The sequence below is a fragment of the Hesperophylax consimilis genome, chromosome 10 (assembly GCF_061612785.1).
Source record: "Hesperophylax consimilis isolate HC1 chromosome 10, BYU_Hcon_1.0, whole genome shotgun sequence".
In the NCBI taxonomy this organism is placed as follows: Eukaryota; Metazoa; Arthropoda; class Insecta; order Trichoptera; family Limnephilidae; genus Hesperophylax; species Hesperophylax consimilis.
In genome coordinates, this window is record NC_142845.1 from 26,361,201 (window position 1) to 26,375,639 (window position 14,439).

A 14,439-nucleotide genomic window follows, 5' to 3' on the forward strand; every position below is an offset into this window, starting at 1 on the left:
TACCATCCGGTCCAGCAGATTTATTGCTATCTAATTCTTTTATGACTTTTTCTATAGATTCTTTTTTGATGAAACATTGGCTTAGATTTAATACCTCTTCCACTGAAATATCGGGAATCGTATTGACACGAATATCTGTGTCGTAAACACTTTTAAATGAATCAGCAAATAGATTAACTATACCTTCGATACTGTCGGCACATTTTTCTTTTAAGTACATGTTATTGGGAAATCCACAATCATTTTTTTGTTGACTTTTAGAAAAACTCCATAATTTTTTAACATTTTGGTGAACCTCTTTTTCAATTAGGCTTACATAATCACTATAGCATTTTATTGATAATTCCTTACACTGCTTACGTAATTTAGTAAAAGTTATGTAATCATTAGGATTTCTGGTATGTTTATATATTCTATGGATATGTTTTTTTATAATTAATATGTTTTTTTAATTCCCTCGTAAACCATTTGGGATAGTTAGATGGTGTGAAGTTGACCCTAGGAACAAAGCGCTCTATCGAGGTATTTAAAATTGAGTAAAATTGTTCTAATGTTACAGGACATTTAAAAAGGTAATCATGTCGTTGCACGGGTGCGTGATTTGAAATTGTAGTTAAAATTATCCAAGTTTGTAAGTATAAACCATAAGCGTTAAAGTAGGTAGCAAAATAGTTCTCTATTCGGAATGTGTATTTCTTTTGTATAAATGTTTGAAAGATGCGGTAGATGTCGTAATTTTTCAAGTTTAATAACATGCAAAAGCTTAATTCTTCATTTGAAAGGCAATCAATGAGGCAAATACTTTTTTCAATAAATACTTTCACAAATCCTAAAATTATAAGATCATTTTATAATTACATTGGGCCTTAAATTATGCGAACGATTCAGTTTACAAAGGTTTGTACGTACGGGATTCAGGTGGTCACAAGTCAGTATAATATCCTCTATATTTTTGAAGAGTACCCAGTGTTCAGTAGACACGGTCCGCAGATGCTAAACAGACGTGATAACCAGTTTTCTACACACCTGTTAATTTGTCCAGATGGAAATCTTTGTTGCTTCACGCCTTTGTATTTGGGTAAACTAGGCAACTGGGCAATGCAGCGAATTATCTACTCCAGAGGTACCCAACCTTTCTGGGCCCATTGCTCACATTTAAGTTACGTTTTATTCAAGCCCCCCCCACCCTATATACACACATTATTAGAAGCACATGAGACGAATAAAATAAATCAAATAAGACGTCCATTTAGAAAAAAACCCTGAGTCAAAATCATCGAAGCACTGAAGATATTTAGCGAATTACCAGAGGAAATGAAATTAAACGAAAACTTCTAGTTTAATTACGAAAACGTGTGATTAATCTACAGTAAAAAAATGTTTTTTAAATAATGTACAAAGTGTGTATTAGGACATGGGTAACGATGTAACTATTAAAAAAAATCAGAAATAAATAAATAAAATAGAAACAACATTTGGTCGCGTTTCCTTATAAAGGAACTCAAAAGGAAGCGCCGCAGGTGAAAATTTTAATAGGCTGAACAAACCAATAAATGATGTTGATTCTTATCATTCGGAAAACCACAATCTAAAGAAAAATTTTGTGAAGAAATCTTTCAGAATTATATTAAAAAGAAACCACCAAACTCAGACCTCAACTATATCTCCACAGTATTTTTAACAAAGTAAGTGAATAAAATATGCTTATCGCCCAAATCATATTGAAATCACCCCCAAAACACTTAATCGCCCTAAAAGCGACATAAGCTTGTGACAGACCACGCTATATTCTCGTGGCTTGGCATATTTCAGTATTTCGCTCGCCATACATTCCTGTTGGATTGTATGGCGAGCAATATGATGAAATAGACCAAGCCATGATGCGTATAGCGTTATCTGTCAGCCGCTTTAATCGCCCACTGGTTGGCTTGGTATAGCCCATGTTGGGAATCGCTGATCCACGCATTTGAATGGTGAATGATCCTACTAATATATGATTTAATTTAAGCTATAAATCGACAAAAATGTTATATGCAGTCTAAAATTTTTTTTTTAAATTTCGAATAATTTTCACATTGGATACATTTTTAATGTTGTTTAAACCGCCACACTATGACCCTGGATACACCTGTGGTATGACGGGTGAAGTGAAAATTGGTATGGACTTTTCTATACATAGGCACTTGGGTATGGATCGATCAGGAAGTTTCGATGTTCGATGGATTGTGATTTTGTAATGAAATCACAAAAAAATAGAATAATTTATTTTGATATATAAAGTGACTGGCAGGACGGGCACCGGGCGAGACGCGTGTATTTGATGTTTATACAAATCTACAGTTTTATTCCGATATTGATGAAATTTTGCATAGTTCACCTTCAAAACAAGAGGAAGGTCACTGCCTACATGCGAATGTATTTTTGTAATTTTTCCATGTAAAATTAATTAATTACATAATTATTTAATTGCATTGAACAAGATGTTTCTGAAATTACTAAAAGTTGGAGTAAAGTGTATATATATATATATATAATTTATACAGGTCAATAATTGTCTGAAAAGATAACATTTTCGAAATAGAAAATGTTTGACTATGGATTTATTTATTAATATTTCTCATTGTTATCCAACTGATATAAAGTGTTTTCAAAATAAAATGTGCCTATGAACCTTGTCTAACTTTTTTGTATATTTACCGATAATTTTTTACCACTACGCATAAAAAAACCTAGTATTCTATGTAAGTTATAATAGGAGTCTCCAATGCAACAACAAAACAAACATATTATTATAAATGAAAGTTGGATTACCCAGAGAATCTTTATAAAGAAACAAAATTGTTAAATTGCATTTTAAAATAAGAATCTAACCAATAAAGAATGGAATGTTCCCTGATTGAGTGATTAACAATTACCTACATATAAACAGTTTTTTTCATAAATTGAGCTTGATTGTTAGATTCAAATATTTGTTAGATAATCAAATTAAGGAAAACACTCAAGATATAATTGCACTTATCAACGGAACTAATCCACTGATAATTGGATTTCGTGTTGTGTTATTATGATTTTACATTTTAATGTTATGTTATTAACGAGAAAATTTATCAGAATGGTAGGTACCTACCTGATATATTGTTGAACCATCGCCTTGTAACGCTATAGCCCTTTTCCGTTTCCGTTAGACTTTCCATGTTAGCGGGGAAAACGCCAAAACACCAAAAAAATTACACGCCAAACATGTATAAATCAAAAATCGAAACCACTAATATTCAAAATGGGAAAACATGAGGAGTGAATTTTCTTCGACGAACTGAACGAACGACTTATAAGCATTTTCCAAGAACATGTTACGTTTTGTGACCTAATTTCCCACCAAAAACGATAGCCCGTTCAAAGTTAGGCTCCATTACTTTTCGATCAAGAGTTGTTAAAAAAGTAACTGCTCAAATCGTGTTCGATTTTAGAATAACAACTCAAATAATGGAGATAGTTTTTTTTTTACAAACACTGGCTCACATAAAATATAGTTCGTTACTTTCAAACACTGCTAAAATAAAATGGTTCTTTTTTCAAACACTGATCAGATAACGGGGTTCGTTATTTCAAACACTACTCAAATAGAAGAGATCGATGAAACTTTTCATATAATCGAGTTCGAATTTCAAATAAACACGGCTCGTTTGTTTATGAAATACCGCGCGCTCTACGTTCCTTTTTCAAATGATCGCGTCAAAGAGCTCGAGCGGAATGATGGACCGCCAGAGCCGGTGGGTGCTCGGCGCAGCGTTTAACCATTTGTTGGTCGAGTGCGTCTATTAGCGCGTGTGTTCGTCTAATTTTACACGCGTCTTCTTCCGGAGTCGGTTTTGAAGTGCAGTGATGCACCGACTCATTGACTATGCTATGCCACAAAGCGGTCCAGTCTTGGCGGCAAACCGTTTCACACTATTCGCAATCGCCTTCTGATTGGAAATTACACAACGGATGATTAGCACGCGACACGCTGTTATCTTTACGATAATGGCAAAGAAAACATAGATTTGTTTACGTTTGTACCAATCGTACCTCAGGTCAGGTATTTTTTTGTATCAACATTCCTCAAGTGAAAAAAAAACAAAGATGGTGGAGTCGTTTTCTTGCGGTTTTAGGCTGTGGTACGATTGGATTATAATGATCAAAGAATTAACTCCCAAGTCGGATTATCTTGTCAAGGCTTCTATCAGATATCAACTTCTTTCAAGGCGAAGACATCAGTGAAATCGCGGTTTTCGATTAAGGCGATGCACTACGTCGTGTAATATTTTGAATCGAGCCGCTATCAATAACACACCTTATGTAGATGGCGATAAGGCTTAAATTCCCGCTTCACACCATCCACCTGTTTTGATTTATGCAAGAAAAAAACATGGCCAAAAAGTGCCTTTTATTTTATTTTGTGGATTTTCAGGCACAAATATTTAATATATTTTATAAATAACTTAATTTTCCATATTATACAATAAAACCATAACCGAAAATGGGTTTGTAAGTAGGAGATTTTGAACTTTAAAGCAGTTTTCATAGGCCTATACATTATTTTTTTCTGGGCTTATAAAAATACTTATAAAAAATACTCGATTATTTCAAAGGCCAGGATGTATTCTACTCGCAGTATTTAATTAAAGCATCTGAAACATTTCTAGGCGACCAAATTTTCAAACCAATAACACATGATTTTAAATTACTACGTAGTGCATCGCCTTAACCTTTGTTACGAATCGGTTTAACTAAGTTTTCCGACAGTTTTGCTTGAGTAGAAATACAAACAAAAATTATTATAAATAAAATAATTAAATAAATATTATAAAAAACAAAATATTATTAACTTATTTTTTAATTAGAATTTTTTAAAGAAACAACTTAAATTAATACTATTTTATGCAATCACGTTACAATATACGACTCGTTCTTGTCTCACAAACGCAGTATTAAATGTGGAAAGCAAGAAACACTCTAAAATTTTTTAATTCAAACGTTGTTCATGTATGAAAAAGGTAAACATCCAAAGAATATGTGAGCGTATATATGGCGAAAATATAAATAGCGGGCGGCGTTTTCGTATTTGCGTCGAACCATTCTACATCACGGGTGTTACTCGCTTACACTATAAGACAAACACGGAATACTGTATGAGACGACCTACTGCTATTAAGTTGTTTTTCTTATACTTATGCTGTGTTCACTTTCAATCTTCGAGAAACAATCGAAATAATTGTATTTTATATAATGATGAAATAATTTGTGTATTTTTACGAATGAAAACTTATTTCTTGGCTTTTACTAGCATTTTCCAAGCAATGAAAACAAAATGGGTTATTTTTTTAGAGGTAGCACACGATCTTACGTGACGCCTGGTTTACAAAATCTGAGTATAGATTTGAGATTTCTACAGCACGTCTATAATATATTTTAACGTCATCGATTTTATGGTTCAGATTATTTGTGACAGTTTTTCTTGATTAACTTTATTTTGGTTATATAACATTATTCACAAAATAAATAAAAAAAACCCATTTGAGCTCAAAACGGCCATTTTTAGTTCGGGTTGCAAATAGAGCAACTGAAATTTCTGGCATATGTGCATTTAACCAATTTATGGCAATTTCAAATCAAATAAATTTTAAGTACCTATGAATATTATATATATTCACAGGTCAATAATTTATAATGAAAAACATAAAGCTCATAGGATTTATAAAATGTTGTAATAAAGCCGAACATTATTATTTATTATTATAGCTGGAATACGAATCCTTAAATATAATATTTTTTTAATTAAATAAACGACAGTGGCGTCGTTAGCTTCCAAGCTATAGCAGCTCATTTTTGTGTATAGAGCTTACAGAGAAGAAACAAGTAGTCATAATAAACATGAAATATTTACATAGAAGCTGACTTGTACCCGGGTTCGCTCGATTTTTTTCCATGGTATCCCCAAATGGAGTAGGTACCTGGTGTGAGCGGAACATGAATTTGCATTCACAAACACACGGAAAAAGCGCCGCAGTTTCAAACCAATGCCAGGGAAATCCTCCATCATTGCACAAGCAACATTTTCCAAAAAATGTGAAATATATTTTTTTAAGTTCTGTGTTCTCAATGTGTATCATTTTTGGAACCTAGCCGGGCCCTCTTCAATGTTGGGCTTCATTGGAAAATTTGATGTATTATTTTCCAATTCTATTTTCATAGTATCGCCAAAGATGATTTTTGCCTTAAAATGAACTTATTTCTTATCAAGATCTCCTGTGTGGAGATCTTGTTCAAAATATAATTAAAATTGGACCCTGGGCGGTTCCCCAACTCCAGGTTGGAACCCTAGAATGGAACTGGAACTCAAAATGTGTCATAAAATTTGTAAATTTATTATAAAAAAAACAAAATTTTGTGGTTTTGGCTCCGGTTATAAATGTCCTTTTTTTTAGGTACTTGGTACATAATATTATGTCAGTAGATCAATGACTAAATAAAAGTTTATTCTCTAATCACTGAAGTAGAAGAAACATATTAAAAAAAATGCAGATATATTCGGATTTTTTTGTGTTTTTCTAGATGTTCATAGTTATTATTAATTTAATTCATTGTCAAAACATTTGATATTAACTGTAATAATGCCTCCCATTCTTTTAGCTATCCATTTTAATGATGGGAATTACATAATTCTTGGAATGGGTGACCCTTCAATTACGGCATCGTTAATCTAAATCGTGGTAATCGTCAGACTACATTTTTAATTTGTTCTGAAAACGCAATCTTTAATTAAAAACTGATATTTTGTAGATAATGGCTACTGGTTAGTGACACGAAGGCCTATAGCGCACGCCGTGCTAACGACCTACCCTTATGTTATAATATTTAGAAATTTTATCGTAATTAGTAGAGTATTAAGAATCTCAGGAATCATTACTCTGAAAATGGAATGTCACAAAAAGACGGAAAGCTAAAAGTTCCATAAATATTATTTTGAGAAATTACGAAACACGGAATGTTAATAAAAAGAAAAAAAAGCTAAAATCCAATTAATATTTATTACTTAATAGTCAACACGCCATTCGCAGGGGTAAGAAGAGAGGGTTAAACGCTACATAACTTTGCCTTGGCACATTCCATGCTTCATTAATTTCCGGCCGCACAACGCACTTGGACCGCTCACAACTAGCACGTAAGTTAACTCTTAGGACAATATTGGGTGATATTCTTTACAGACAACAAACAACCGTAGAGTCTTTAGAAGATAATTATGCAGAGGCAGCTACATACTTTAAAATTGATTCACTGAGTGTACGGATGCATCATAAGGATGCACTATTCCCGTATAAAGTAGTTAACGATAATATTCAATGCCCAGAGTTGCTAAATAAGATTCAATTCAATGTACTTGCGCGTTCAACACGTTCTTCTGTCCTGTTCAGGGTGGATCAGTGCAAACCGAACTCTAAGCAGAATTCTCGCCTGAACAGACTATGCAATAATTATAATAGCGTATTATCCAAGGTGGATACTTTCAGTTGCGATGTTACCAAATGCAAGAGGTCCATAAAATAATATTTCTCTGATGGTTTGTGAATAATGTTTTGTCTCTATTGTTTATATTTCTATTATGATTTATCTACAACCTCTCTCCATGGCTATAAATGTATTTTCAAATCAAATCAAATCAAAAATTATTTATTGTAAAATTAAAATTACAAAAGGTATAGCTTATGGGTAGACCCCATTTCTTCCAGCTAACCAAATTTATTTAATTACAATGTTTATACAGAAAAAATAACAATATACCAATGTAAAAATAAAAAAATACAAATATATATACCAATAAAAATAGGTGTTTCATTTACGTGAGGTATTCACTCAACGTGTAGTGACATTTATTAACAAGGAAAGTGTTTAGTAACGATTTGAATTTGTGTGTATCTTGTATTTGTTTAATGTTATGTGGAAGGTTGTTATATACTTTAATGGCCATGTAGTATGGTCCTTTTTGGAATATTGTTTTGTTTGCTTTTGGTATTAGTAAGTTTTCTGTGAGCCTTGTAGCGTATTTATGTGTTGAGTTTTTTAGTGGGAACTTGTCTGTAGATGATCGCACTAACATGCATAACTCCAATATATATATGTCTGTGACTGTCAGAATTTTCAGATTTTTAAACATAGGTCTACATGAATCTAAACGATCAGAGTTTGTAATTTTTCTTATGCATCTCTTTTGTATGATGAAAACATCTTTAGCGTTTACCGAGTTTCCCCAAAAAATAATACCGTATTTTATTATTGAGTATACATAACCATAGTATGCGGCTATTACTGATTCGGTGTTTAATATTTTTCTTAAGGTACCCAGAACATAAGAAAAACTACTGATTTTTGCTACAATTTTTGAGACATGTTCTTTCCAGTTTATGTTTATATCTAATTCCATTCCCAGTAGTGAACAGGTTTGGGAAGGTTCGATAATATTATTATTAATGTTTACATTTATATTTATAGGTGTAGCTTGCACTGGACAAAATTTTAAAATTTGGGTTTTGTTTGTGTTGAGTGATAGATGTTGCGATAACAGCCAGTTTGCTATTAATTGGCAAGTCTCGTTAACTTGTTTGTTAAATTCGTCAACGTCTCCATTACATTCAAACAACAAAGCGGTGTCATCAGCAAACATTGAACATTCTGTGCCAGCAATTATTGGAAGTTCGTTTATATAGATAAGGAAGAGGAGAGGCCCAAGAATGCTTCCTTGTGGCACACCCTTGTTTATTGTTCTCCATTTGGATTCTACCATGTACTGGACCATTTTTTCATTGATATTTGAAATTTGAACTTTCTGCTGACGATTTTTTAAGTACGATTCAAACCATTTTAATGCTAGACCTCTAATACCCACATGTTCAAGTTTAGTTAGAAGAAGCTCATGATCAACATTGTCGAATGCTTTTGAGAGGTCGAGAAAGATACCTACAGTTTTTTTACTAATATTAATATTTTCTAGAATTTTGTTCAAAAAATTGAAAACTGCCTGTGTTGTTGAACGGCCTTTACGGAATCCAAATTGTTGTGGACATATTATCTCAAAGTTTTCGAGAAAGTTATAAATGCGATTGTACATGGCTCTTTCAAATATTTTTGAAAAGTTTGGTAATAAGGATATCGGTCTGTAGTTTGAGATTTCCTGTTTAGGACCCTTCTTATACAAAGGTACAATAATAGATTGTTTTAATTGTTCTGGGAAGGTTCCTGATTCAAAAGATTTGTTAATTAATATTTCCAACGGGTAACTTAACGCTTCTGCACATGCTTTTATAATTTTTATAGGGATTTTGTCAGTGCCGACACTGCTTTTATTTTTCAGTTTTACGATGATTTTAATAATTTCCTCCCTGTTTACAGGCGTTATAAAGAATGATCGCGACTGTTTGTTTTTGACTGTTTTGGCAGATTGTGGATGTAGAGATGTATTTTGTGGTGGTGGCGGTGGTGCAAAGAAAATGTTAAATTCATTTGCAATGTTTTTTGGTTCTGATACCAGGTTATCATTTATTTTAAGACAGATTTTTGGTTTAATTTTAGAATTAGAATTATTTGAGTTCTCTTTTATTATGTTCCACGATGTTTTGGTTTTATTTTGCGCGTTTTGAATTCGTTTACTATTGTAATTCCGTTTAGCTACCTGTTTTACTTTACTGAGAATTTTTTTGTATTGTTTGTAATTGTTTATGATTGTGAGGTCATTTGTGTTTTTTTGTTTCATGTATAGATGTCGTTTTTGTTTAATAGATATCTTAATACCAGTCGTTACCCAATTTATTTTGCGTTTTTGGGGATATTTATACTGTTTAAAGGGGAAACAAAGCTTCATACCATTATTTATTTCATTAATGAAGTATTCGTAGCTGTCATTAATGGATTCAAAGGATTTCAGTGGTTCCCAACATATACACGATATGTAATTGTTAAAAATGTTTGTGTTTTCTGTGTTAAATAATTGTTTTTTTGTATACCACGTTTGGTTTATATTATATTCTGTTTTTACGTGCATTAACTGTGCCATATGATCTGATACAGCTAATTCTGTGACTTCCCATGTGTAAGAGCTTTTTGATATATTTGTACCTATATGATCAATTATACTTTTTTTATTTCCTTGTATACGAGTAGGCTTATCAATAATCAAGCGTATGTTGTGAGATTTTAGTGTGTTTTTGAGTGAATCTGCGTTTTTGTTCTTGTAGCTTGTATCAATATTTAAGTCACCGCAGAGTATTATTTGTTTTTTGTTGTTTTTGCAAATTTTGTTTAATAATAGTTCAAGTTGTTCAAAAAAAAATATTTATATCAGAGTCATTATAGTAAACTGTACAAATTATCATTTTAAGCTTTGGGATTTCAATACCAACACATTCAAATACAAATTCTTTCGTTATTTGTTTAACACTTTCTAGTTCTGTAAAAGCAATGTTTTCGTTTAGGTAAATGCAGACACCTCCATGAATATGGCTCTGTCGACAAAAAATTGAACCTAATTTATAGCCCTTAAAATTGATAGATGTCGCTTCACCCTTTTGTAACCAGTGTTCGCTAGCACAAAAAACGTCGATATTTTTTTCACACAAAATATTTTCTAATTCTAAGATTTTATTTCGAATGCATTGTACATTTTGATGCATTATATTGATGGTTTTTCCGGCTCTGGCGGATAACTCTTCATGGTGAGCAGGCGAACTTTGTATGTTATGGATGTAAAAACTCTCTTCGTTATCTGATTGGTTGTCCGAAGATAATTTTATGTTACTGTTTACCATAGAGCAGGTCTTTAGTGACATAAAAAATCAATTTTCTTTTTTTCCGCTTCAATTTTTCTCATGTGCACAGAACATTCATCACTCCAAGCAAAATGTTCAGTTGGCAGTTGTAATTTTAGTCGATCATTCATTTTCTTGCAGTTAATGCATTGGATGTCGTTTTGACAGTTTTCATTGTCGTCGTCATGTGTTCCGGAACAACGAGTGCATGCTTTTTCATTTCTGCAATCTTGTGATTTGTGCATGTAGCCATTGCACTTGTAACACTTTAAAAGTGAAATGTTGTCGAATACTCGACATCTATCCCATCCAATATTTACTCTGCCTTCTTGTAACATTCTATGGTATGTTTTTCCGTCAACTTCCGCGAAAATGATGTAGTTAACGTCACCTCGTTTCGTTTTGACTTCTTTTATAAATTTTATTTCAATTTTTGATTCAATTGTTTCGAGGTAATCATTTTGCATTTTAATTTTCGATACAATTTCTTCCGGAGTGAATTTATCTGTTAAACCAATGATTTTTAGTTTAGGATTCTTAGGTTTAGGTGTATTCACGACATATTTTCCTCCCATCTTTGAGATTATTTGCTCCTCCATCTTCTTTGTTGCAGCTGTATTTTTGCATTCTACGATTACTGCTCCTTGTTTAAAATTTCTTATTCCGGTGACACCGAAATTAACTGGATCTATATTTTGTTTTATTTCATCCTTTGTAACTGTATTTTTTTGTTGTTTATCTTTCGGCTTAACAATGACTATTGGTTCATGTTTTTTGCAGTTTGGTGGTTCCACATTATTTTTGTCATTTCTTGTTATTTCCGCATACGATTTTATTTCCGCATTTATTTTAATATCTTCAATGTTTTTGTCAATTTTAGTTGTGACAGCTTTATTTTCTTTAATAATTAATTCTTTGATCTCACAAATATGCTTGGCCAGTGGTCGTAAATTTTTTAACTCTCCCCTCATTTCAGACATTTCCGTGTTCATATGGCCGACCAAATCAAATAAGTTTTCCATAACAAGATAAATAGTTTCTTTTTGTATTACAGATATCTTTCCTTTACATTCAATAATCGTTGTTTTTATTGTATTAAGATATTTTCTTACTGTTGTCATTGCATTTCTGTTGTTAGTAAATATAGGATCCAATTGTAATGAATCATCACTAATTTCCCCTGATTTGTTCGGGCTTGTAGTGTAATCTTCAGGATCAGACGCAACCTCAGATGTTGTGCGTACGGCACGATTCCTTCTTTTACTTTGATTAGGCGATCTTGGCGTTAGACTAGATGTCCCAAATGGGTTGGCTTCATTCATTGGAGAATCGACGTTAGGCATTTTTTTGGTGTGAAATATTCAAATTTAAAATAAAAATAGTCTTTGCCGGTCTGCACCTCCCATAGAAATATGTTTCTCAATAATTATTATTGAATGGCACTAGGATTAATTGACAGATGGCGTAAGTATGATTATTGTTGTTAGCTTTGAGTTTGTGTCAATAGATGTCACTGGAGTGCTTTTATTTTTATTTTTTTAAAGTTTTTATTATTTCAAAGTTATAAATGATAATAATTTCTTTTTATTTTTTATTATAGTTTTATTTAAGTTTGGTTTAAGTTTAATTGTTTTTTCACAGTAACTTTCGTTTCCGTTGGTGTTGTTGGTATCAATGATTTGACAATTTAATCTGGCAAAAAGACACAGCGTAACGGCGATTTGCACTAATCTAACTGTGTTTAGTTATTTAAAACTTTTGCGCACTGTATTTAGACGATAGTTGTTATTTAAATTTGATTTTTACGTGGGATTTCACAGATATCACATTTAACACCTAGTTTTTTCACGATATCGAAGTGTCACGGCGATTACCAGAAGTGGTGTTTATTTTAGTTTTTTATCACTTTTAGGCACTGTTTTAGGCAAAATTATCCATGAAACTGATATTGTATGTTCAAATTTGATATTAGAAGTCGGATTTCGCTAATATCACGCTTTACACATAGTTTTCTGGGTTTTTATAGGAGCTAAAATTTTGACATATTCACTGTTTGACGTTTAAGTAGTATTCTAAATTTTTATTGTTTTCTAAATTTTTCGTTTTATATAATCTTTGTTTTGTATAAATTTTTGATTTCATATTCCTTTCTTAGAAATTTAAATTTCTTATTCCTTATTATGCTGTCTCGATAGAGGTAAAGTCACAAGGAGGAAATCCATAATTGGTTTTATTTTGGCCATATAATACTTATGTACAAACTGAAATAAATGTAAACTGTCGATTTCCCGAAAATTAATAAATAAGATATTTATATCCCAGCCTGACACAGTCTCATACAAGTTATTCTGTCTCATTTTGTATTATGGTGAGAAATAATATTTAAACAGTATTAGAAAGAGAGAATACTGTGCTTTCCACTCCCGAAAAATTATAAATAATTCTCAGAACTAACATTTAGCACTTGAAAAATGTTTGGTAAGGTTAAATTTTAAAATACAATTCTCTCATTAAAGATATATTTTTTTTTTTTTTTAATTTTGAGAAAACTTAGTTTACCTTAAAAACTTGCGTTAAAATTTTTAATACCAAAGTTTTATTTGCTTTCAAAAAAAGTATTTTATTTTGAAATACGTTCAGAAACAGTGAATTTATCTGGAATCAAAAAATATAATGCGAAAATATATTATATACACGTCTTATTATACGATGCAAAATGTCAGAGGCTTAAGGGTTAATACATACTTGAATAGTGATGGGAAGGCCCGAATTCACTAATATAGTGAAATTGATTTCATGCACTTTTTTTTGCCTTTTTATTTTTATTTTTTTTTTATTTATTTTTTTAGTTAGTTACATTTTTTTTTTGATCGCTTAATATCTTTTTTGTTAGCTGCGAGCGGCACTCGTGCGTTGTGCGGCCCGTCTGAAGACAACTATTTAAGTATCTATCCGTACACACATATCTTGTACATTTCAATTGGTTGTTTTTCTTTTGACGTCCCCGAATCAAAGAATCATATAATATTCGACTGCCACAACTTTCTCTGTCCATCAGCTCTACAAGTTCAAACTCCGTCTTATTCATTAAGCCTTCATCCCCTTGCATGATTTTCTGATCTCTTCATTCACCATACGGTCGTAAATGATTTTATTCCAATGTACCTAATTTCTACTGCATACCACTCGAGCGACTGGTGTCATATGTATACATTTACCATATTATTTAATTAATACTATTCCTCAAAATATTAATACGAAACACATATAACTGCTTACTGCGGTTTAAATCCAAAGAATCCAACTAGAATTCACCGTTTATCCCATATTATTAGGTTCTTTAAATTTGGCACATTATGGCAAGTGATTTCTCAAAATGTTTTTTGCAAACTTGTCATAACATGCCAAGTATAAATAAACCACTCACTAGATCGTTATCTTCGGGCTTTTTGAGTGAAACAAATTGGCCCTAAAAAACATAGATATGCCAATATAGACAGTAAAATTCTCATTCAGAGCCTACTTATTATATTATACACCAATGAAAGACTCTGAAAGTTTATTCCATAGACTTTCAGAGTTTTTCATTGGTGGATATAGT

General features: G+C 31.9%; 1 protein-coding gene across 2 annotated transcripts in view; it reads right to left on the reverse strand.

Annotated features, from left to right (window-relative positions):
- Positions 1-14,439, reverse strand: part of Septin4 (septin 4) — a 72,944-nt gene that overhangs the window by 46,497 nt on the left and 12,008 nt on the right. Inside the window, exon 1 of one of the 2 annotated variants that reach the window (XM_089636194.1) lies at positions 3,128-3,872. The exons of the other annotated variant lie outside the window; for it this stretch is intronic. Coding sequence (XP_089492320.1) covers positions 3,128-3,194 — 67 coding nt within the window. The 5' untranslated portion in view covers positions 3,195-3,872. Of the gene's footprint in view, positions 1-3,127; positions 3,873-14,439 lie in introns of those variants that run through there. 2 annotated transcript variants of the gene reach the window in all.